The following is a 25,316-nucleotide window of genomic DNA, read 5'->3' as shown; positions in this document are numbered from 1 at the left end:
GACGCCTTCCCCGGCCTCCCAGGCCACCCACCTGCTGTGGGCTCCTCATCGTGGCCCTCCACCCACCTTCCCATCCCAGCTCCCTGGCTGCCCAGGGGAACCAGGCCCTCCAAACATCTATGTTCGGACTCACTTCTTCTGCCAAGCCCACACTCCTAATCCCTCCTCTGTCCTGAAATCAGAAAGCATTCCAGCGAGCAATGGGCTTTTCCGGAAAGTCTCACCCTCCTTAACACCCTCCAATGGCTCCCTGGGCTCTTGGAAGCCCAGGCTCTTAACCCTTAGCCCTGGGCTCTTAACCACAGCCAACAAGAACCACACGTGGGACTTCCCTGGTGGCACAGTGGTTAAGAATCCGCCTGCCAATGCCGGGGACATGGGTTCGGGCCCTGGTCCGGGAAGATCCCACATGCCACGGAGCAACTAAGCCCGTGCACCACAACTACTGAGCCTGCGCTCTGGAGCCCGCAAGCCACAACTACTGAGCCTGCGTGCTGCAACTACTGAAGCCCGCGCACTGCAACTACTGAAGCCCACGAGCCTAGAGCCTGTGCTCTGCAACAAGAGAAGCCACCACAGTGAGAAGCCCATGCACTGCAACAAAGAGTAGTTCCCGCTCTCTGACTCACTGACGCAGGCAAAAATAAACACATAAATAAATAAATAAAAGAACCACACCCAAATCCCCTGGCCCCACTGGCTTCCTCTCTGTTCTGCAGCTCACCAAGCCCCCTCCTGACTCTGCACCCGCAGACCCCTCTGCTGGCGATGAGTCCCCAGCCCATCTTCATCCCTGGGGTTCAACTCAGATGTCACCTCCTCAGAGAGGCCTGTGGACCACCTCGTCTTACGTGGCCTCGCATCTCCAGCCCCTCACCTGTGCCTTCCACAGCCCCTCTCACCATCTGGAATTGTTTGTTTCTTTGCTGACATGTACACCAATCTCACTCTCCCCTAGGTCAGCACCGTGAGGGCAGAGCCATGTGCCATGCTCACCGCTGTGTCCCAGCCCTAGGTCTGGGGCCGAGGAGGCTTGGATGGATGAATGGATGGATGGGTGGGTTTTATTATCATGATTTACAAGTACGCCTCCTAGAAAGAGCTAAAGTCAGCCTTTTGGAAACTGTTTTCCAACTTCAAACAGGTTTCTAGCTAATAATGCCATAGAGTAAACCACTTCGTTTACATACCGTGGCATTTATTTTGCAACTGGTTCCATTTGCACAAAGCTGGAAACTCCCTATGTATCCATAAAATCAAAACGTATATATAGGGCTTCTCTGGCGGCCCAGTGGCTGAGAATCCTCCTGCCAATGCAGGGGACACGGGTTCGATCCCTGGTCTGGGAAGATCCCACATGCCACAGAGCAATTAAGCCCATGCGCCACAACTATTGAGCCTGCGCTCTAGAGCCCGTGAGCCACAACTACTGAGCCCGCGTGTCGCAACTACTGAAACCCACGCGCCTAGAGCCCATGCTCCGCAACAAGAGAAGCCACCGCAGTGAGAAGACTGCACCGCAAAGAAGAGTAGCCCCCGCTCGCTGCAACTAGAGGAAGCCTGTGTGCAGCAACAAAGACCCAACACAGCCAAAAATAAATAAATTAATTAATTAAAAAAAAAACAAACGTATATATGTGTGTACACACACAAAGACACACATACACTTCCCTTTCGTTCATAGCCAAGGTGCCTATTTGCTTTAAGCCTTTCTGGGCTAAAACTGTCATGACCATAACAAGGGATAAAAAGGGATGGGGTGGTGCCTCTGCCTGGGGTTGGAGCAGACCCAGGGGTTCACCCTCAGGCCACCTTGTAGGGAAGCACCACAGACTTCCATTCAGCCGTGAGTCCTCGTCAAGATCCCCAACTGTCACCAAAGAATGCCAGTCTCACTCTTGAACAGACTGGCAGCAGTATGCGTGCCATTTCTTAACTGTCAAGCCAGACTAGATGCCTCCCAGCGACTTGCTAGGAAAGGCAGGCTGTCTTATCACTGTCCCATTATCCAGCAAAATCCCCGCGGAGAGAAAGACTTAAGGAGAATGCAGGAGGGACACGCAGACCAGCTACTGCTCTGGCCGGAGCTCTGAGAGACCTGCCAGGGCCAGAGAGGCAAGAGGGATGAGTGGAGAGGGCTGGGCTGGGGACTGGAGCCGCTAGAGGGTCACCCCACATGCGGGCTCACAGGAAGGCCACTTGTGTGGCCACATCTTCCTTCTCTCAAGAGAAGCCAGACATTTGAATTTGTACATGAAATCGCCCCATGTTTAGGTTTTGGAAACAAAGCTACCAGCTATCGATTTGCAGCCTGAGCTCTGGATGGAAAGCCCACCCCAGCAGTGGACATGGGGCCTGCAGGGCGACCTCTGGGCATCCTCAGGCACTGGGCTTTGGTGACATCCTCAGCCCACACGACAGTGTGTGAGAAGCAGCCCCACGAAACATCCGTGCGTGAGACGTGTGACTCTTGCGGGGATCTGTCACGTCACTGTGTCCTTCTGACACTTTCAGGAGAAATTTCTCTCTGGGCCCAGTATCAGAAATGGCTGTGCGTCTCCTACCACACAGTGGGGGATTTATTTCAGGAACACTCTGACTAGGGCAAATGATGTGTTCTCCTCTCCACTGGAGACCAGGAGGCCTAAAGGCAAGTCTGTGGCCATCTCCAGCAAGTGCCTAGGGCCTCAGGATTTTGTGACCAGCAGGTCACAGCAAGAATATTATCCTCCTGCCATATACTAATTAACACTCTGCTTTGAAATCCCCTTTAGACAAAGTCAGGGTGTGAATGAATTCACTTGAATCAGAATCAAGGGGATATGGTTCTGGGGAAACTGCATCCATCGTCCCTGTTCCGTATCTAACTGTGCCACCCCAGGAGGGTCACTGATTGTCTCTGAGCTTCTCCCCTGATCTGCAAAATGGGCAGCTAACCTCCTGCTCTTCCAGCCTCCAAGGGGGTTGGCAGGGACTGAGGGAGGAGCTTGTGCAGAGGGGACAGGGTCTCAACAGATGTGTCTGTGGTTGGAGTCTGGGCTCCAACAGGAGGGCTTCTAGGAGGAGGTGACACCTGGCCACGCCCTGGGTGCTTACCTCTGCTGAGCTCATTGTCAGCTAGACCACTGGTTCCCAAATACAGACCAGGACTTTGGTGACTGTCTTTCTTTGGAAGGATTATCTTTTTTTTTTTTTTTTAAAGTATAGTTGATTTACAATATTGTGTTAGTTTCAGGTGTACAGCAAAGTGATTCAGTTATACATATTTTTTTTCAGGTTATTTTCCATTACAGGCTATTACAAGGTATTGAATATTGTTCCCTGTGTTAGACAGTGAATCCTTGCTGCTTATCTACTGTATATATAGTAGTGTGTACCTGTTGACGGAAGGATTCTCTTTGATTCTGACATTCTATCCTTGCTTCCTACTCCCTAGGCTGGTGAGCGGGTCAACTTTTCCAAAGCGATGGCAAAGCTGGGAGCAGCTGCAGTTTTTAACTTCTTGGCAGGCGCAATGTTGGCACCTTTTACGCGAGTCCCCTAAGACTGCCTTTGGAAGTTTTATACCGGTGCACGGAATTCAAAATCTTGCAGGGACTCTAAGTCCTTTTGGAGGCAGAGACCCCATGTTGCCTGCTTATGTGCTGCCCGAGACAGACCCCAGATTCAGGGGAGAGGCTGAGCCCTGCCCACCCACTGGACTTACAGACACCTGGTACCGCACGTCCGAAGTCCACACCTCCTCGTCCCCCACCACGCACGGGATGGCTTCCGTCCGGCCCTTCAGCTCCTTCAAGGCCTGGGGAGAGGAGGAGAGGTCAGATGAGCACTTCCTTCGCCTCTACTCCCCGCCTAAAACACCGATGCAGAGTCTGCCAAGGCGGATGCCCAGGAAGGAATGGAAATGAGGAGGGGGCTGGGCGGGGTCTGTGGTCAGAGACGCTGTGATTGCTCCCCAGGGGCGGGGGCAGACTCGGCTCCCACACTGTCACTTCCTGTCCTGCAGGAAGGTAAGGCCAGTGTTGCCAGGTCTTCCCATTACAGAAAAGATTTAAAAACCCGTGTCTGAAATTTATGTGAAATCTCACAATTTTAGAACACTGGCAATTAACGGGAGAATTCTTTTTTTTTTTTTTTTGGCCACACCTTGCGGCTTTGCGTCTTGTGGGATCTTAGCTCCCTGACCAGGGACTGAACACACGCCCTCATCAGTGAAGGCGCAGAGTCCTAACCACTGGACTGCCAGGGAATTCCCGGGAAAATGTGTTTAGGCATAAAATATCTGTGGACTTATGACCCCTGACCTGGCACCCCAAAGAGACCCAGGTTGCCACTCTGCTGCTCCTAGGTCCCCCACCCCCCTCCAGATGCACAGCTCTCCCCAGATTCCTCCCGTGGCTGGGAGCAGAGGCAGGAGGGCGTGGGTGGCTGTCGGCACGGAGAGGTATCATGGGGGCTGCTGAAGGCCGTCTCTGCCCCAGGCCCTACACCACTGGGTGCCCCCCACCCTCCCATTACCTTCTGCAGTGCCTCTCGCTCAGGGCTGCCCTGCGTGAATGCCAAGACGGGCTCATTGGCCACCTTCAGGGAAGAGACGTGCTTCCAACACAGCCTGGGGAGCGAGGGTGGGGAACAGAGGTGGACAGGTCAGCAGCGGCCACCACCAGCCCCAGCCCTTCTGTCTCCGACAGGGGGTCCTAGGTTGGCCCAGCATCTTGAAATCCAGGGCAACTATAGAACTGGGGGACGAGAACCAGCCTTGGGATCCAAAACCCAAGTTCAAGTCCAGATCCTGTCACTTTGTGTCCTCGGGCATGTGACCTGCGTCCTCTGAGCCTATTTCTCCACCTATCAAGTGAGAATCATCATAGAAACTCACATGGTTGCCTGAAGTTTTTTTTGTTTTCTTTTCTTTTGTTTTGTTTTGTTTCCCGGCCGCACTGCCCATCACATGGGATCTTAGTTCTGCGACCCGGGGTTGAACCTGTGCCCCCTGCAATGGAAGCGCAGAGTCCTAACCACTGGACCACCAGAGAAGTCCCTGGTTGCCTGAAGTTTAAATTCATAGGTGCAAAACCATGGCTTAGTGTTTTGCACATAGAGAAGTCTTATTCTCCCTTTATTTCCCCACAATGCAGACTTTCTTCCAAACAGACCCGAGTTACTTCTTTCTCTCAGCAGGAAAGTCAGGGCATTCCAGAGCTCGGTCTCATCAGAATGTGAAACAGCTGAGACTCCCTTGGCACAAAGAGCTGAGCTCCGGGTGGGCAAGAAGGGCCAAGAGGTGGGCCGTGAACTTGGAGGAGTACTCTGAGCTCGGTTCACAGACACAGGGAGAGCTGCTGTTGGGGTATGGGCTCTGATTCCTGGGTACTGAGCTCCAAGAACTTGTTCTGCAGATGCCATTCAACCTTAACCTGTATGACCTCACTGATTAGTGCCCACCAGTGGCCTCCACCCCTAATGTGTCTGGAGGTCCCAGAGTGGGAGGACAGGTGGGTAAGAATCAGTCATTCCACTCACGGAGGTAGAGAACAGACTTGTGGTTGCCAAGGGGGAGGGGGTTGAGGGAGGGATGCAGTGGGAGGTTGGGATTAGATGTGAGCTACCGTACGGATATACGGATAAACAATAGCAAGGTCCTACTGTAGAGCACAGGGAACTATATTCAATATCCTGTGATAAACCATAATGGAAAAGAATATTTAAGAAAAGAAAGTATATATATGTATAACTGAATCACTTTGCTGTACAGCAGAAATTAACACAACACTCTAAATCAACAATGCTTCAATTAAAAAATTTTTTTGTTAATGAAGAATTATTGTTCACAAGTGGTCCCAAATAAGCCACACAGTATTCTATTGTCTTAATACTGGTGAAAACGGTATATAAACAAAATAACATACACTTAAATGAAAAGAGTGGTAAGTACAGCCTTAAAATTTTTCAAAAACAAAACAAAAGAGTCAGGCATTCCAGAGCTGGAGGAACCCCAGTGGTGGGACTTCCCCTCCAGGCCTCAGTCTGCCCATCTGTAAATGAGGACAACAGTGAGGACAAAGCCCACCTAGGGCACAGGGGGCACATGAGATTTGATAACACCATCGTGGCATCCCAAGGGCCTCGCCAGTGGCACGGTGATAGAAATCAGGTAATTTTGATCCTATAAGTAAAAAGACTAGATTAAGATCAAGAGAAACCTGGATTTGAATCCAGAAAAACCCAGATCTATCTCCCCTGGTGTCAACACCCCACGGGCAGCACCCGTGGGTGGACGAGTCGGATAACTGGTCGCCGAGGTAGGGAGGACACACACCTGGGGGACCATAGGACCTCCAGACATGAAGGTGTTGGAAAGAACCTGTCATAGGATTTGGGTTATAGAAGGGTAATTTGGGGAGGGTTAAGCAAGCTGGGGCTGGCTCTGGATCAGGAAGCTCGGCAATTCTACGGTGGGGTGAAAGAGTAGCAGTTCCTCACTTGGCGAGGGGGGGGATGCCTGGTACTTTGGGGGTGGCATGGTGACCTCTGTGCTTAGACAAAACTATAGAGGGCCTGTTCTGTCCACTTCATCATGGCCTCCGGTGACCTTGTCTGAGGCTGGGTTTCTGCGAGGTTGTTTATGCCCAAGAGATCCAAACACAACGGCTACGAGTACTGGTCACTTTTTTTTCTTACTCACTGAGACCGGGTCTGGGGGCTCAAAGACCCAGCCTGGGAGGCCAGGAGGAAGGACACAAAACCAGGGGCCGTGAGGGCAGATCCTTCATTGATTCTACAAGGTTACTACTGGGCACCTGCTCCGTCTCTGGAGACAACAGCGGTGACCAAGACAGCAAGGCCTGTGGTTGCATGCAGCTGACCTCCAGTGGGGGACGCGGGTAAGAAAGGAACACAGCGGTGACCAAGGGGACGGGAAAATGAGGAACGGGAAGGGCAGGGCTGCTTCAGCGGGGGTGGTCAGGGAGGGCCTCTCGGAGGAGACGACCTCCGTCAGAGACCTGAAGAAGGTCTGAAAAGAGCTGGAAAGAGCGTTCCAGACAGAGGGACAAGCAAGGGGAAAGGCCCAGAACAGGGAGCATGAGTCAGGAAGAGCAGAAAGGGGCCTGTGCAGCAGAAGGGGAGGGAACAGACGGGGTGGGGCGCGGGGCCGGGTGCCCAGGAGGGCAAACTGAGCCTTGGGGCTTTCTCCTGCCCCTCCCTCCAGGTACACCCCAGCCCTACCCACCACACCCAAGGAAGCCAGCAAGCCTCAGGCCCCACCCTTCCCCAAACAGAGGAAGAAATGTGAGGCTCCTTCGCCCTCTGTGGAGCTGTGTGACCTTCAGCTGGATTCCTCGGTATAACACGGAGACACCCATCTCCTGGGGTTATTCTGGAGATCTGAAGAAATAATAATGCAAAGCTACACGTGTGCCCCAAACCTGAAAATCCACACGGCCCCCTTCCACCTACTGCGGTGGGGAAGAATGCAGAGGCCAGAAAATGTCAGCGGCCACAGGTCTCAACAGCCCGGCAGGAAAGGGGAGGGTGGCGTCTACTCCTCCACCCCCCACCACCTGGAAGGTTCCAGATGCCTCTCTCTGGGCCTCAGTAGCAGCGCACCACCACAAAGCAGTGAATCAGATATCACCTGGTCCTCTTCAAGCCAGGAGAGAGCCCCTGCGTGCTGGGCTGGGAGCCAGAAGCGGGGCCACCCAAGCCCCCTCTTGACCCCAAGTCCTGGCGGGTGTGAAAAGCAAAGGCTCTGGAAGCAGACAGAGCCCGGATGGACCCCCACACCTGCTCGAGACCTCAGCACATTATTACAAACTCCACAGGCCTCTGTTTCCTCACCTGAAGAATGGGTGACACCATGTTCCGCACAGGGTCACTGTAAGGATGACAAGCCTTGCCTCTCCTCACCCTTCCTGCTCTTAGGTTTTCCTAAGAAACTGTAAAGGTCTTCCAGAATGTTTACTCCACCAGGCCAGGCTTTCAAAGGCAAAATGGTTCCCAGACACCCTCCGAGGATCAGGGGCTGGCCTGGGGGCTCAGCAAACACTGCTGGAATAAACGTAGCCCCGTGTCCCACCAGGGCAGAAGTTCAAAAGGTAGCAGCTACCAGCCCTCCTCTCCCTGTTCCCTCCCAAGCAACGTCAGAACCAGAAATCCTACAGGTCTCCCCCGACCTTCCCCAGGGCAGAGGTCCACTGTGACCTCAGGATCACATGCCCCCGTGGCTTTCTCTCTGCCTGGCAAGTCTCCAGGCCCCGGCCCCACTGTCCATCAGTCTGAACGTAGCTTAGGGAACAGAGACTAGTTCAAAGATCAGCCTGAGTCAACTAGAGCCAAAAATAATCCAAAGATGCCTGACAAACTTTCTTTTTTTTTTTTTTTTTTGGCTCATGTGCCCTTTGGGATAACATGAGCACCCTTCCACTGGCTCAGGGAAAGGCAGCGTGAACCACTTGCAGGACTTGGGGCCTCTACAAGGATCTGCGAGGCCCTTCTAGGCAGGACTGTATTCCCATTCATTCATTCAGTCAGTCAGTCAGCACATATCTATCCCCCATGGCAAGGATGCAGAGATAGCTCAGATGAGGTCAAACAGCTCACCCAAACCATGTGTTCATCACACCTGGCAGGTGCCTGGCTCTGGGACACAGAGGTGAATCCAACCCAACCTTCTTAGGGCAGCTCTCAGCCCTCCCGCTTCAGGAAAGAAGCATACAGCAGAGTCTGAATTTGACTCAGTTTCCCCTAACAACCCGGGGTGCCCCTTCTGCTCACCTGAGGACTTCACGGCCTGGGCCTGAGACCCCAGCTGCCCCTCCTCACCCTCGGCAGGTACCAGGATCTGAGCTAAAAAGGCTGCAACGCCAAAACGTAGGCTGCAACACCAAAACATAGCCTGCAGTGGGTGAAATTTAGAGCCTGCAAGCTCTGAAATTTACAAAGGGGAAAACTGAGGGGGCTGCTGCCAGGGGCTGAGCTGCCAGGGGCTGAGCTCCCAGGCCACCCCTCGGCCTCCACCCTGGTCCAAGGCACCATCAGCTTTTGCCTGGACAACTACAACAGTCATTCCGGCTCCACTGACTCCAAGCTCCTCTCAAAACTGCTGGAATAAACTTAGTCCTGCGTCCCACCCAGGGCAGAAGGTCAAAAGGTAGCAGCTACTGGTTTTCATAGTCTTAACATGAAAACATGATCAACACAGAGAGACGGAGGGTAAGTGCTCGGCTCGTAACTTAGTGGCTTCCCATTTTCTTCTACAATAAAGAATCAGAATCCTGGGACTTCCCTGGCGGTCCCGTGGTTAGGACCCCGCGCTTCCATTGCAGGGGGCACAGGTTCAATCCCTAGTCCGGGAACTAAGATCCCGCATGCCACGTGGCACGGCCAAAAAAAGAAAAGAATCAGAATCCTTACTGAGGCCTCCAGACTCATTTCCCATCACCCCCCACCCCCTCCCACCTCATCTGCTGCAATCCTGCCACCCTGGTCTCCCCACTCCACCCCACTCCCATCTCCCTCTGCAGGGGATACCAGCCTCACCCTGCCTGGATGGGACCCCTATCAGATCATCTCACAGGTGACAACCCTCATTACAGAGCTCTGATTGTCTGTGCTCCCACACTGCCCAGACCACAGTAAGCATATGAGAAATACCTTTAAAACAATTAACACACAAGTGGACGCCAGGCCCCCGGGACTGACGGGACTCCCAGGCAATGTTCTTTTGCTGGATGCAGGTCCCCAGCGGCTGGGGTCAGGGCAGCCAAGGCCAAGGAGAGGACTAGAAAGGAAATTGTCTTTGCTTCATTCAGCTTCCAGGCTGTTATCTGGGACCTGATAAGACCAATTCTCCTTATCACTGAGATAAGGCACCAGTGATGGAGGTGAGCTGAGAGAAAGTACAGAGCCCAGGGCAGGGCCAGAAGGGAGGGGCCTGAAGCCCAGGCTGAGCTGCCCTGGAAAACTTCAAAGAACTTTTCTGAAGCATTTACGGCATGCCTCTGGCATAGTGCTAAGTAATGAGCGCATTGAATCCACCCTACAAATATATTACCCTGCAAACTCTTATTACACCTATTGTACAGGGAGGACGCTGAGGTTCAGAGATTAAGGGCTCATGGTCACAGCTGGTGGAGTGACGGCGCAGGATCGGAAGCCAGGTTCCCTCACTTAGGAGACACGCTTTGGCAGAAGCATGGGGGGCATCTCAGACACCTTTGGCCTCTGCCGATGGGACAGGTTCATCCTCCTAACCGCCCAGCTGGCACCTCCTCTCTTCCCACTGGAGCAAAGAGGCCACCCTGAGGTGGGGAGGGAAGCTCAGGGCTTTCACTGCATAACAATGCCCGCTAGTGGGGGAGGGGATCAAAATAATGCTTGAAGCAACACATTACGTGTTCTAGGTGCTGGCCACTCTTCAAAGTGGTTTTCGCATATGAATTCGTTTATTCTCCAAGACAATTCCACTATTATCTTTCTTTTCCACGCGGGAACAAGAGGCAGCACAGAGAGGTTGAGCAACCTGCCCAGGGCCACACAGCTGCTAAGAGGTAGAGCCAGGATCCACCCGGGCTCTCCTGTGGGCCATTCCAACAGCAACTGTTCAGCACCTGCTGTGTGCCCAAACAGGTGCTGGGCACCGGAAGCCAAGTTCCCCAGGGTCCGTGTGCTGGTGCCGACTGCTGCCTGAGTGGGGATTCTGACACCTTTAGAAGCAAGTATTATGATCATTGTAGGTTCTACTTATTCTTTTACTCAACTTATTCACAGAGCGCACAGAGTCCCAGGCCCCCACCAAGCCACTTGTCACGTCATCTCTAACCCTTGTGCTCCATGCCTGTTAATAGGATTATTCCCATTTTACAGACAGGGCATTGAAGGGCCAAAGGAGAGCTGCCTTGGCACGGCCACAAAGTGCTGGGTGAGCATGCGCTCACCAGGGGAGGACATTCCAGGCAAGAGGCACTGCCCTGGCCACCGCTTGGAGGAGTGAAAGGGCAGAGTCTGTCCAGGGAATGGTGGGAGGTACCAGGCCCCCGCCCTGCACAGCCTCTGCCCATCCCAGGGGCGGGCAGGCTGGGACAAGCACTGGGGGGTTTTGAAATGGGGAAAATTAGACAGGCTGGTGGGCTGAGAGGGGTCCAAAGTTACCAGGATTTCTGCAGGGGAATTCCAGCCCGCAAGCCCCCTGACACTGGGGGGGTGCTGAACTGGAGTCACCTCTGGACCCCGGCACCCAGCGAGGTCTGATACAAGAGTATGTAAGGGACAAAAATTAACATTTATTGGAAGCTTCCTATGAGCCCGGTTTAGTTCTTTTTTTTTTTTTTTTTTTTTTTTTTTTTTGCAGTACGCAGGCCTCTCGCTGTTGTGGCCTCTCCCGTTGCAGAGCACAGCCTCCGGAAGTGCAGGCTCAGCGGCCATGGCTCACGGGCCCAGCCGCTCCACGGCATGTGGGATCTTCCCGGACCGGGGCACGAACCTGTGTCCCCTGCATCGGCAGGCGGACTCTCTCAACCACTGCGCCACCAGGGAAGCCCCCCGGGTTAGTTCTTTTATTTATTAAATTTATATATAAATGTGCATCTTGGCTGTTTCCAAAGAGAATTTGCAGAGGACACCCATGAAAAAGTTAATGAAATAGAGAAAAGGGCAGGCAGGTCAGGGCCAAAGGAGACAAAAGGCAATCAATTGGGAGGTCTGGTGTTTACCAGCTTAAGGCCTTGGACAAGTTTTCCTTAACTTCCACAGGCCTCAGCCGTTTAATCCGTGAAGTGGGGATAGTAACACCCACATCATAGGTTGCTGAGGAGCTAAGTAACATCATCCACGTAAAAGGTAAATGGTAGCCCGTAGTGACCATTCCTGGGCCATCCGTAAAGGCCAGGTGTTTGTCATGATTGTCTCCCAGACTGGTTGTGATAAATCTCTGTTGGCAAGTAAGGAATCACGTGATCGTTCTTTCATTCACCAAACGTTTGCTGAGGGTTACCAGGTGGCAGTCACAGTTCTAGGCCCTGGGGACATATAATAAGGTAGAGAAGTCTCAAGTGAAAAAGCAAGCTACAAAAATGGATTTGCAGGGGAGCCCATTTTTATGTTATTTTTCTAAAGCATATATACTCCTGGAATATTAAAAGGCTAGTAATCAAAGTGACAGCAGTGGTTACCTCTGTGTGGTGAGCTGCCAGGCAATTTTTTGTAACCCTTTTTTGCTTTATCTGTACTTTGTACAATGGACACCTACTAATTCAATAAAAAGAAAATGTACAATCAAGAGTATGTTTAAAAATTGGTTGAGATTCCTGGCACTCCAGGCAGAAAGGGAAACACTAGAGAACAGCACCCATCCCACTTCCCCAAGAGATGGTTTTTCTCAGCTTCATGTACAGGACACTGAGAGATATCACTAAACATGTCCTGAAGCTGTCTCTCCGTACATGCAGACACGGCATGCCACAGGAGTGTTCTAAGTATCTGTCGACTAAATGAACAAGTGACCAAACACCGAAACTGTTCTTCTAGAACCATGGCTCTCAACTAGGAGTGATTTTGCCCCCCAGGTGACAGCTGGCAATGTCTGGAGACATTATTTTGTTGTCACGACTGGGGGATGCCCTGGCATCTGGTGGGTGGAGGCCAGAGACGCTGCTAAACACCCTGCAATGGATAGGGCAGCTCCCACAGCAAAGCATTATCAGACTCAAATGTTAACACTGCCGAGGTGGGAAACCCGGTCTGGGGCAGCGGGCCAGCTGCTGTATCTGAAGAAGTAACCTGAACTGGCAGATCTGGTTGCAAAACGCTTTCTCGGATTGCAAAATGCTTTTTCTCCGCTCAGGAGGCTTTGTAATTAAGAGCATGAGTCTGGAGTCAGACTGACTGCGATTTTAGTCTCACATTTGTCTGAACAGGCAGATAAGTTTCCCATCTGTAAAATGGTAATAATACAGGGCTTATCTGCACAATCAGGCCTATGGTACTTGATTGCTTGATAGCTATTGCTGTTATGAGCTTTTTTTTTTTTTTTCAGAATAGGGATTTCTTTCTACCAGATATTAGAGGGGTTTTTGTGTTTTTTTAATGTTTAAGGCTTTCTTCCCCATTACACTGAAAACTCTTGGAAGGCTCCCATCCACGTGTAAATCCCCTGGGTACACCCCCCCACCCCCCCGCCGGCCCGCAGCGTTTAGCAAAGCACGTGCACACGGCAGGTACTCAGTAAACAGGTAAATCTATGTGGCTTCCATCTAGGGTGTGAGAGGGATGGTCTCAGAGTGCAGGGAGAGGCCTGCAAACAGGACCACGCTGAGGGTGTAGTGAGCATGGCCCCCGTCCTCAGTTTGGAAAAAGAGCCCTTCCTGGCCATGTCCTCTTCCCTGTCCCACTCCCCCATAGAGAATACACAGCAGCGCTGGGACTCATCCATGCCCAGGGCACCCCTGCACCATCCCTTAGGACACTGATTAACTCAGAAAGGGCATAGCTCAGCAGGCGAGACGTAACTGGTGAGTCCTAGAGGTCAGGCAAACACTGGGGGCAGGGGCTGCCCAGCTCTGAAAGGGAGATAGACAGAAACACGGGTCCATAGGGGTGCAGCCTCACCAGACTGTGAGCCCCTCTGGGGCAGGATCTGTGTGCTACCTACCTTCTCCACCAAGCCCAGAGGCAGAAAGGGGCTCTGAGAACATTTGTCGCTGAGTGGGCAAGGGTCCAGGAACCCAACTCCACAGTGCGGGGGTTTGCAAATCTGGGTTTGCAGGGCAGCTCCGCTCTGAAACTGCACCTTGGTGTCTTCATCTGTAATTTGGAATAACAGCTACCCCAGGAGAAGTTTAAATAAGAGTGATAATGATGGTCATGATTAATAGTAACTGGGCACTGCCTATGTGCCAGGCACTGTTCAACGCATTTTACATGTAGCAACTTATTTATTAATCATCACAATAAGGCACATACCCCAAGTGCGTAGCACAGGTTTGGCACGTTCTACGCACTCCGTAAGTATTATTATTCCACCTATCAGAAGAAAGGGGTCCTTTTCTCTGCCCAACACAACTTTTAAAAAGGGGAAGGAGAAAAGAGAGAAATAGAAATGCCGGTAGACAAAAGAGAGGGAAGACCCAGGGAGGGTCCTGAATGTGAGACCGAGGGTGGGGAGGTGAGAAGCGGGGTGTGCTAAAAATAGAGGTGTCCTGGGAGGAAGGCACTGCACTCCGGCGGTGGGCAAATTTCGAAGATCCAGCATCAGGAGAAGGAGAAGTGATTAAGCGGCTAATTCTAAGCGTGGGAGCCAACAGGGCACCGAGACACCCCCACCCCGCAGCAGGATTCGGGAAGGGGGTCCCCCTAGCTGAAGGAAGAACTTTGGGAGACGAGGGTATAGCAATGGGAGGAAGGCCTGCGTGGGGGTCGGGCGGCATCAGAGGAAGTGACCCCCGGCGGAGGGGAGCCCCTAGGAAACCCGGCGAGGGTCTGGCAGGGAGGGAGTCCGGCTCGGGGGCGAGGGAGCGCCCAACGACTCCCGGGACCCCGGGGCAGCAGGCGCCGCGAGGGGCCTCCCCAGGCCTGGTACTCACTCACCCGGCAGCCCTCCACGGGCGAGTCAGCAGGGCGCGGCGGAGCGCGGGCGGCGACAGCAGCAGCATCTTGAGCTTTCGGCACTGCTGTTTGCTGGACCGTTCGCCCCCAGAGCGGCTCTACTGCGCTGCCCCGCCCTGAGCGTACCACCTCGGCTGGAGGGGGGAACACGTCACCCCATCCGTCCTCCAAGCCAGGCTCAACCGAAACGCCTCTGTATTTACCTTCTGCTAATAAAATAATTACCTTTTTAGGGCATGATAAAGGACGTTATGTGACATAGGGCAAAATTGCCCGAAAGAGAAGCCTTGAAATGTACACACTTCCCCCTCCTCTCTTTATGGTATGACCCAGTCGCCCTCCAAAGGGGGCCGAGGGCAAAAGGGAGTGAGCTCCATCGACCAATCAGAATGATACATGGAAGCTCCTGGACCAATCAGAGGGGCGGTCATGTAGCAGTCTCCTTAGGCCGGGATAGAGGGGCTGAAGCAGCCAATAAGAGAGCGGGAATAGGGCACGTGTGAGGCGGCGCGGAAGGACAGCGGGTCTGCCAGTCAGGGACAGCTAGAGTACCAGCCCTACCACTCTCGCTGTCTTTGGCCAGTGGCTGCTAGACTATTCGACCGTGCAGGGCTGCATAGCGGCCAGCCCCCCACCTCAACTCGGGGGCTGCAGCCCCTGGAATGAGCCTGCTGCCCCTGGCTCTAGCCTCCTGGTTGGGACTCAGCCGCCCTCCACCTCCCGGCCTGGCGCGGGGCCACCCAGCTTCCTGAGGCCTACCGCTTAGATAAATCAGCCTGCTTCTTTGCAGATTACGATCAATAAAAGATAAAACCGGAGCCAGTCTATGCTCAGGCTTTCCTTCAAAGCCTATGGACGCGGAACCAGTTGCTCCTGTGCTTTATTTTTGCGCCCCGCACCAAAATTTGAATTTTCGGGGAAGTTTTCTGCCTGATGAACACGTGAACGTTATTTAAAACTCGGTTTCTGAAGTCTTCCAGAGGATGGAATCTTAGGGACCCATTCGATTCCTAAAGTACTGTTACAGCTTTTCTAACGCTCCCTTCTAATATATCTGTTTATATTTCCTCTAGCAGCGTGTACCGAGAACTTGCTTAGGAGTCAGAGTTCAGTTGCTGATCATGGTTTCTCCCTATGACAAGGGCGAAATACGTAATTTTTCCTGGGCTTCAGTTTCCAAGCCTGTAAAGTGGGGATAATAATACCCACCTTAGAACGCCCTCATTATTTCATGCTACTCCTTTCTCCAGGAGGGCACACTCTTTAAGGCACTTTGGAGAATTTAAACAGAATGGGGAGTGGGAAAGGAAACTACAGTCGTCTCTCGGTCTTGGTGGGGCCTTGGTTCCAGGAGCCCCCGCAGATACCAAATTCACGATGCTCACGTCTCTTACATAAGGTGGCACAGTACAGTCAGCCTTCCCTCTCCAAGGATGAGAAACTTGCAGGTTTGGAGAGCCATTTGTACATTAAGCACAAGTCTTAGAGATGGTAAAAAGTTAATTGGAATTGGCAGTGGCTGTTTTTCTTCATCCTTGAAGAAAACCCTAGTCATGGGCCCAGTTCACACAGGTCAATGTCTCCCTGAATTCAGCCATTAACAGAAAGAAACTAGAATATTGGACAGTGTCAAATCCAGAGCCTAGGAGGTAGCCTTTCAAGGGCACTGTGAGGAGGTTTATGAAATGGGGTCGATTGATTAACAGGACCTCAACTCCAAACCAGGCTATGCCAGTTATTCAGTCTGTGATCTCTCTGTCTCTCTTCCCCTTCTGTAAAATATGTATAATAATTTCTGCTTTAACTACTTGCGAAGATTTTATTGTGAGATGCAAATATAACAGGTGATGTGAAACTTCCCTATTTGATCACTAATCAGCTAATTACTTTAGTGGTTATGTGGCCCATCCTCTTGCCCCTCCCCATCACCTCTTTATCCTTAATTTTTTTTATCCTTAATTTAAAAAATAAAGGCACCATCAATTCTAAGACATTTCACTTTATTTAAAAGAAGCCAATATACAGGATATAAAGGGCATGATATTTACAACAGTACAGTAAACAGGTTGGTTTCCGGTAGGATCAGTAGTCTTTCAATGAATATAAACCCCCCGTTCCCCTTGACGCTAGACCCAGCTGGCAGACAAACAGCAACAGTGGGGTAGGATGGGACTTCAGGATAGAAAGTCTCCCTGGATGGGGCTAAAAATCAGGTAGATGCTAAAATGTCCACGAAGGGGTCTGTGGGTGGGGTTGCCTTTGCCTCATCTCTTTGAGGGCTTGGCAGAGGGAATGGTGAGGGATTTAGCCTGAGACTAACAAGCAGCCCACCCAGAGCCTGGAAATCTTCCACTCATGGAAAATTCCCTTCCAGAGAGAATCTGCCTTTACTGACACCCACCTGGCTGCTTCCAGACTCCCCACTCTAGGAGAGTGCCCTCTAGAACCAGAGCTTGGTGTCTCAAGGTGGAGGACCCAGGAAGCTCCCAGCACCCTAGTTCCTCATCCAGGTCCCTGGAAGAGCACAGCAAGGACTGCATCCCAGGCCTTGGCCTGGGGTTGGCACAGCCAGGGCTGGGCTGTAGGCATCTCATGGCATTTGCACTCCTGCTCCAGCTGCCTGACAACCTTGGACCCACGGAGGCCCAGGCCCCAAGGAAGCTGTGGGCTCCGTGAACCAACAGCCCATTGCCACCCACACCCTACTGCTTCTCAGCTCTCTCCAAATACAGCCGACCTGGCAATGGATCTTGGCAGACCAGAGTTTGAGCAACTAATCGGAGCCCACCTTCTGAAGCAGAGCTTGTCCCCTACCTAGTGCCCCCCTTCCCTCCCACCACCCACCTCCGTTCTGAATTCCCCACTGTCCACCCACTCCCACAAGTGCCCAGCCCCCTGGACTTCCAAGGACCAAGGAGCTGGGGGATCAAGGGAGAAGGAAATGAGGTGAGGGGTGACCTACACTCTGCTGAAGCCACTCGTGGGTGTGGATGAGTAGGTGGTGATGATGCGGAGACAGGTGAGGGGTACTGATTATATTAAATCCAGCAGCAACATGCATCTTGTCCACAGAAAAATGCTGGGCTACCATAACTGCCTACCCTAGATTTTAAAAAAAAGTTCATAAAAATAGATGAGAGTCTCTTCCTTTATAAATAGATTACATTTAGCTTAAGTTACACCTTATATGATCCCCTGCCCCACACCCTCTCCCCCATCCCAAGCCAAAGTGGTCTGATTCTCCACAGGTCATATGAGCTACATCCACAGAGCTAAATCCATGATGGACAGGCCCGTCAGATACCTCTAGACATACTGCCACAAGAAAACAAAATGTGTTTACTTGCAAATCATTTTTTTCCCTGTTCAGAGTCTCAGAGAAGTATGTGTATGTGTGTGTGTGTGTGTGCTCCACAACCAGGGAGCCCAAAGGAAGCTACTCTCCCTGTCCCTCCCCAATCCTCTCTTTTTATAAAACCCCCCAAAATAGGAGAGTGAGAGAGGGCAGCACAGGAGAGCCCATCTGAGACCAATTCTAAAATACCAATGTCAATATGACACTGGGCTGAGAAATAGAAAACCAAAATTACGTATTTACATCTTTACAAAGGATGGACCAGTTCATCCCAACTGGACCTGGTGCTGCCCCAGCGAGCGTTGGGGTCTTTCTCGGCAAGCTGTGGGCCCATGGCAAGGGTACAAGCGGGGCCCACTGGCAACTAACTCAAAAAAGAACTTGGTGGGGAGGGAGGCAGCCAGGCCAAAACCAGGATCGCACCCTGAAGGCAGGTCACTAACACTCTTGTTGTCCCCCCATCCACCAGCCCCAAGTCCTTGCTCCCCAGTGAGAACAGCTATTGAAAACCAGCAAGATGGATCTTTCTGGCCAACATCTGACTCTGGCTCCTGCCATTTCCATACTCCCCAGATAAATTCAGAGTACGCTAGTCCCCAAAGACAAATATCCTATGTATCCAAGGGGGAAAGCAAAAATAATACCATTGGACAGCAATCACCATGGTAACCTTAGTTACCTCCCAATACTTACATTGTTGCCTAACTGTCTTAACTCTAAAGATAGGTCTGTCACCCTCCCACCACCTTGAGGAAAAACCCGGGGCAGGCCTCCACTCTGCCTACCTGTCCATGGAATTCAATGCCTCCCTCACCCTGGGCAGAGGAGGCCTGAGAGGCGGCCAGTTTCCCAGCCTCCCAGAAACGGAAAATCTTTTCAGCAGCTGAGGTCCAAGCCCAACTGGCTCTGATAACCTTTGGTTAAACTAAAACTAAAACTAAAACAACAATAACAATAATGACAATAATAATCTGATATGTTTGAACCCTGTAACCTTGAGAACAAGTGTCAGTGAGGAGGAGGGGAAGGGGTGATCTCTCCTCCGAAACCTCGTCCCTCCACGTACCCAACAAGGGACTATTTGGCTAATAAGAGATTCTGGGAATGGAAGACTTTCAGCCAGACTTTCACAGGGAAAGAGCAGGAGGTTCCTCCACAACAACAACAACAAAAAAGGAAAAAACTCACAATAAAGGCCACCAAGTTCTGATAAATAAAATTACACACAATCACTAACAATCTCCTCTCTCTCCATATATATATATTTATATAATATGAATATTATGTACAACGATTTTAAGACTGAAAAACAGGTGGGGGAAAACGGAAGAGAGAGGAAGTCCTTACAGATCACTGGTACCCTGGGAGAGAAAAGACAGCGGGCCTGATCTACACAAGGCCAGATTTCCCCCTCTGCCTGCAGACACAAGCAGTGGGTAGCAAGGAGCTCTGGTCCTTGGGCACATTTTGCTCCTCTGACCTCCAGGGGGAGCTCCTGGGCCAACAAAAACAAAAATCAGCAATCACACCCACAGTAGTGGGTCCAAAAAGAAATTTAAAAAACGAGCAAAGCTGGCTCTGCTGGCCCCAAGCTGAGATCTGGGGGTGGCCGCCACACAGTGCCCTTTGACTCAGGCCCTCTCAAGTCTGGGGAGATATGGCTCAGCTGAACTCCCCAACTGGTCAATCAGTGAATTATGGAAAAAGGTGAGCTTATGTCCATGAGCAGAACAAGGACGGCTCTCACTCGAGCTCCTCCTCTCACCACCTCCTCTGCCAGCAGCCCCCGCTAGCTCCCTCCCCTTCCCTTCCCAATGCCTGCCAGTGGCCAAAGAGTGGGCCACTGCGGGCACCGTGGAGAAGCAAGATGGCGGCGGACGGTACCGACCCAGCTCCGAGGTGGAGGGGCTAGATACCAGGCCTGGCCCCCTCCAGACTTTCTCACAGAGAAATTACAGATCGATAACCCCTTACTGTTGCCTGGGGAAAACATCAAGTCATCAGGGCAATAAGAGACCCGCTCCCCAACCCCAACCCACAGAGGTCCCAAGAAAGCAAGCAGTCAGGTGGCCGAGGGCCTTACGGGGCCCAGGCCTCACTAACGACCTTGACCAAACTCCCTCCCAAGTCAGTGCTCACCCCCAGAGGTTGCGAGAGAGATCGCCCCAGCTTCCTCCCTCCCAGCTCCAGGGGAAAACCAGGGATCTAGGAGAGGGCCTACCTTCCACAATGGTATAAGGCAAGCTGCTTTTTTTTGTTTTGTTTTGTTTTTTGCATAGTAGTTTAAACACAGTGAGGTTCCGCCTTCCCCCACAGTGCCTTGTCCCTCTGCTTTGCCACTCGATCCAGAAAGAAAAGAAAAATTTGTCTTCCCTCCCTCCTTCCATCTTTTCTCTCTTTCAGCTCCCAGGCCTGGAGAGCTCGCAAAGGCCAACAGCTCCTTCCTGGGGGGAGGTGGGCCATCCCAAGTCCAACTCCAGCAGAGGAGGGAGGGCAGAGCTTCTGGCCAATCAGAGGAGCAGGTGGGAGGGTAGAAAACGGCATTGTACCACTCCAGGGCCCCCCCCCCCCCCCCCCCGCCCTCACCTTAGAGTTTTGTATAAAAACACCTGCTAGGAATAATTCTTTGGAGCTCAAAGTGGCTCAGCTTAAGGGAAAAGGCACAGTTAACACTGCATCGTCCGGACAGAAGTCTGTATCTGTAATGTGGAGAACAATAGAAATTGACAGCACCATTCCTTGGGTGGGTGGATGGAGGAGGGGCACTGGTTGGTGGTAGGCGGAAGGAAGGAAGGAAGCAGCGGTCCCTTGGGGCCTCCAGAGAAGGGAGGGCATAGGAAGTCTGCGTGGCGAGGGCTGGAGCCCCACTTCCTGGCCCCGTGGGGAGAGGCGGGCAGAGGCCCCATCACCAAGACCACCAGGCACGGGCTGGGGGACCTCAGTCATCAGCTGACCATGGGCTCCACATCCGCCTCCCGCTCAAACTCATCCTGGATCTCGTCTGTACTTCCTGAGTCGCTGCTGGCCATGGAGCTAGGCGACGGTGAATTCCTGGAAGGCACAAGAGAATGGGGGACATCAGAGGGCAGCCTGAGGACCTCTGAAGGGATTCAAAGAGCTGGAAAGATGGAGCAGCCATTCCTAGAAAACCTAGCCTCAGAGGGGGATCCTGCCCCGAGGCCCGCCCTTGCACCACTTGCCTTAGAATCTTCAAAGCCCAGGAGCTGAACATGGCTATAGAGACCTATTGGGACGCCCTGCACCCGCCTCTGTAATTGCTTGGTCCTGAGAGCTCCTTGGGAGCAGAAACCACGGGTCAAGCTCAGTTTTTACACTCCCATCACCTAACACACGTCTGGACAATTAACTCAGAGCCCAAAGGGAGGCCACACAGGACAGTGGTTTTGAATCCTCACTCTATCACTGCTGAGCTGGGGGGCCTGGCACAAGCTATTTTCCCTGCCTACGGGGCGCTCCTCCATCCCAACAATGGAAATAACAACAGTGGCTTCTGGGAATCAATGAGCTAAAGGTGACATGCTAATAAGCCCAGGGCCACACACACGCAACCTCCCCCTGCCTCTCCCTCTCTTACAGCCCAAACAACGGCCTGCAAGAATGTCGTCATGATAAGAGAACAATTATAATTAATATGTCTGTGCTTGATGCCACGCATTTTATGTGTATTATCTCATTTTATTATTAGCATGTCTGTCTTCCCCGAAAGGCTGCGTGTTCCTTGAGGGCAGGGGCTCTGTCTTGGTTCTGGTGTCCCCCAGCAAATAAAAGAGGCCTGATGCATGTCAGTCTCCCGGGGACAGACCCACATGGCCTCGGGTCGGAAGACGGGAAAGGAAGGAAAATGGCTTCCTAAGGACACATGTGAGCCCCGGCCACCACCTCCACCCACCAGCTCAGCAGGAAGTGGGGCGTGGGCTCCAGGAGGGCCAGGGCTGCGAATGTTCTGCTCATCACTGTATCCCCATGGCTTTGCACAGAGCCAGCCTTCAACAGTAGCTGTTGAATCAATGGGGGCAGGGTTGTCGTGAGTGGTCACGTGAGATTAGATGTGTGAGGCACTGACACATAGTAGGAGGCTAACAGTCATCGGATGCATGGACAGGTGGACGGACGGATGGACCAATGGCCTGGGCAGGTGAAACCACCAGGCTATAAGTTGCAGCCCCACAAATCCCGCCACCCACCCCGAGGATGCCACCACTGCATTGCCAGGGAGGACAAGGCCAGGTACCTGTCTGCAGAGCCTTTGATGAGCCGGCGGCAGGTCTCCATCTGCACGTCCAGGCCCCGCTTCATGCTGCACATCTCCATGTACTCATGCAAGTGTCGGTTCATGTCGCTCTTGGCCGTGGCCAGCTCCAGCTGAGAGGAACCAACATGGCATAAAGGGGAGGCCAAGTCATCCTCCCCCATAGCAGACCACTCAGCAACCTCCCGTCCTCAGTGGTGGTGGCAGCATCGGGGCCACCCCAGGACACCACGCCCTCAGGGCCCTCCCTCCGCTCTCTGCTCTCTACATACTGGTGCAGGGCCCCTAGAACCACTTCTGGTGGAAGGTGAATGGTTGCTTAGCAACTACTGGGGCAGCCCTAGCAACTCCACCCTGTCCAGCATCCCTGCAGTCCTTTCTGTGGACTGGATTAGAAAAGTCCTGAAGCCCCTCGTGTTTCTGACCCTTCTCCTCTACCAAGTGATACATCCCCCAGGAAAGGAGCTGGCCTTCTCCTTCTCCAGCGTGACAACAGCAGTGACTCTCACTGACAGATGTGGCCCAGCACACAGGCTCCAGAGCTGGGAGAACTGGGCTTACAGGCTGCTTCCTGGCTGGGGGGCCTTGGGCAAGTCACTTGGTCTCTTTTAACCTCAACTCCTCCTCTGTAAAATGGGGCACACAGTACGTACTGCATAGCGTGGAGGCACCCAGGTCCCTCTAGGTACGTACATAAGGTATGCAGATACCAGGGAGGGTGTATTTTTAAAGGGCTGAGTGCCCAGTGTCGCTTGATGTCACTCAAATGTCAGTTCTCATTATTTTGAGATCATCATCTCAGTCAATAACTTAAAAAAAAAACTTCTCTGGGGCCAACATGGATCACCACCCCCATTTCACAGATTAGGAAACTGAGGCCCTAAGAGGGGTGTGACTTGCCCAACACTAGGCAGGGAATCAGCAGATGTCCTGACTTCCGATCCTGCATCTGCCTCGCTCTCCCAGCCCCTGTCCACACGGGCACCTAATCACCGTGAGTCTCGGGGGTCACAACCGGGTGATGTGAACCAGCTAACGCCTCACCTCGATCTGGCCTATGGTCTCCTGGTACTCCTTGTCTCTCGTCTTGAAGAAGGATTCAGTCTCATGGATCAAGTTGCCCAGGTTTTCCTCTTGCTGGGGAAACAGAACAGAGGGAACAACTTAGCTGGGTGGTAAGGGCTGCAGGGAAAGAGCGGGGGATGCGGGATCGTGGAAAGGAAGTGCTCCCAATGCCTACCTCCCAGCCTCTAAGAAGCCATGCCCGGCTCACCTCGCCCTGCAGGTCAATGCTCGGATTGCAGTTAGTGAAGTCCTCCCAGAGCAGAAGCGTATCTTCGTTCTCCTCCCACGTCAGGCTGTCACAGTCATCATCGAAATCAAAGGTCTCCCGCCTGTTGGGGGGGACACAGGAGGGCATGAGTGAACAAAGCCAGGCTCCAGAGGCCTGGACAGGGGAGAGCAAGGGACACTGCCCTGATGACTGGGCTCCTGTCAGGTGGCCATCCAAAAAGGCAGGGGCGGTGGCCAAAGGGGACGCATGCCTTCTCCTTGGAGTTTAACTCTTTTCAAATGCAGAGTGTATTTACATATTATTTATACAATTTAAAATGTATATTCCTAAAGATGCCAGGCTTTCATTAATGGAGAGTAAAGATATTTTCCTCCCAAGTCCAATCTTGTGACTGTTTTCCTTTCATTTAATAACTCATTCCTGGAGCCCCTGCTCTGCCTGAGGTGATTCATATAACCTTTTCTGCAACTTGAAAAGGTGGGTATTATTATTATTCCCATTTTACAGATGAGGAAACTGCAGCTCAGAAAGAATAATTCCCTTGTCCAAAGCCACACTAAGCTAGGCTGTACCAGAAGCTAGGACTGATAAAAAAGAACAAAATAATGCCATTTGCAGCAACATGGATGGACCTAGAGATTGTCATACTGAGTAAAGTAAGTCAGAGAAAGACAAATATCCTGTGATATCACTTATATGTGGAATCTAAAAAAAGGGTACAAATGGACTTCTCTACAAAACAGAAATAGAGTCACAGATGTAGAAAACAAACTATGGTCACCGGGGGTAAGGGAGGGAGAGATAAATTGGAAGATTGGGATTGACATATACACACTACTATATATAAAATAGATCATTAATAAGAACCTACTGTATAGCACAGGGAACTCTACTCAATACCTCGTAATGGCCTACATGGGAAAAGAATCTAAAAGAGTGGATATACGTATAACAGATTCACTTTGCTGTGTACCTGAAACTAACACAACATTGTAAATCAACTATACTCTGATAAAAAATTAAACAAAAAAAAGGAACCTAGGGCTGAAAGCCAGATCTTTCTGTTTCCTACGGCTTCTTCCTGCCCATCAAAACATCACCAAGCACCTATTATGTGCTGGGCACGGGACAGGCCACCATGCATGTATTAAAATGCAATTCATTCCATCCTCACAACAATCCTGTGAGGTGAGCATGACTGTTAGTCCCATTTTACAGGTAAGGAAATTGAGGCTCAGAGGGATTAGGTGGACTTCTAGAATAATACATGCTGGAAATCAGACTTGAATGCAAAGCCTGAGCGATTTCTGGCCTTCCCTATTCACTAGAACTGGAAGTAAGGTGATGGACCATACAGGTGTGCCTGGGACTGAAGGGGTTCTGGAGGTGTACTGGTTACCCCAACTGGAGGGGACTGTAAAAATCATTCAGCCCAATATGCCCATTATCCAGATGGGAAGGCTGAGGCCTGCAGGAGTTAAATTGCTTGACCTGGTGAATCAGCTGCAGAGGAAGATGTGGGTCCCAAGTCCTGATTCCCATCCCAGGGCTCTCCCCACTGCCTACACTCACTCCTTCAACTACTTTCTGGATCCTACAGGGCACTGCTCCCAGCCTGCTGACAATGGACCAGGCTGGAACCACCGGGCAGAGCCCAAGAGCACCCCCGGGAGCCAGGTTCCCCACCAAGAAGCGGTTCCTGCGGGAGCCTGCAGGTGGCTCCCTGCAGCCAAGGACCAGAGCTGGGGCAGGGCTGCAGGGTGAGGCGCTGCCCACACCCCGCCCCCCACAGCAAG

At 52.0% G+C, this 25,316-nt stretch overlaps 2 protein-coding genes across 2 annotated transcripts in view; both read right to left on the bottom strand.

Annotated features, from left to right (window-relative positions):
• The window catches only part of ALDH4A1 (aldehyde dehydrogenase 4 family member A1), a 32,538-nt gene extending 17,827 nt beyond the window's left edge, over positions 1-14,711 (bottom strand). Inside the window, exons 1-3 of the mRNA XM_060141267.1 lie at positions 14,584-14,711; positions 4,519-4,612; positions 3,707-3,799 (exon numbers count right to left, since the gene is read on the bottom strand). Of these exons, the coding sequence (XP_059997250.1) occupies positions 3,707-3,799; positions 4,519-4,612; positions 14,584-14,648 (252 nt within the window). The 5' untranslated portion in view covers positions 14,649-14,711. The remainder of the gene's footprint in view (positions 1-3,706; positions 3,800-4,518; positions 4,613-14,583) is intronic.
• A 1,873-nt stretch (positions 14,712-16,584) lies between these two features.
• Positions 16,585-25,316, bottom strand: part of IFFO2 (intermediate filament family orphan 2) — a 49,107-nt gene continuing 40,375 nt past the window's right edge. Inside the window, exons 6-9 of the mRNA XM_060141266.1 lie at positions 23,500-23,620; positions 23,271-23,363; positions 22,209-22,339; positions 16,585-21,007 (exon numbers count right to left, since the gene is read on the bottom strand). Of these exons, the coding sequence (XP_059997249.1) occupies positions 20,902-21,007; positions 22,209-22,339; positions 23,271-23,363; positions 23,500-23,620 (451 nt within the window). The 3' untranslated portion in view covers positions 16,585-20,901. The remainder of the gene's footprint in view (positions 21,008-22,208; positions 22,340-23,270; positions 23,364-23,499; positions 23,621-25,316) is intronic.

Source organism: Lagenorhynchus albirostris, chromosome 2, assembly GCF_949774975.1.
Source record: "Lagenorhynchus albirostris chromosome 2, mLagAlb1.1, whole genome shotgun sequence".
Lineage (NCBI taxonomy): Eukaryota > Metazoa > Chordata > Mammalia > Artiodactyla > Delphinidae > Lagenorhynchus > Lagenorhynchus albirostris.
This window is presented reverse-complemented; position numbering and strand designations above follow the sequence as displayed.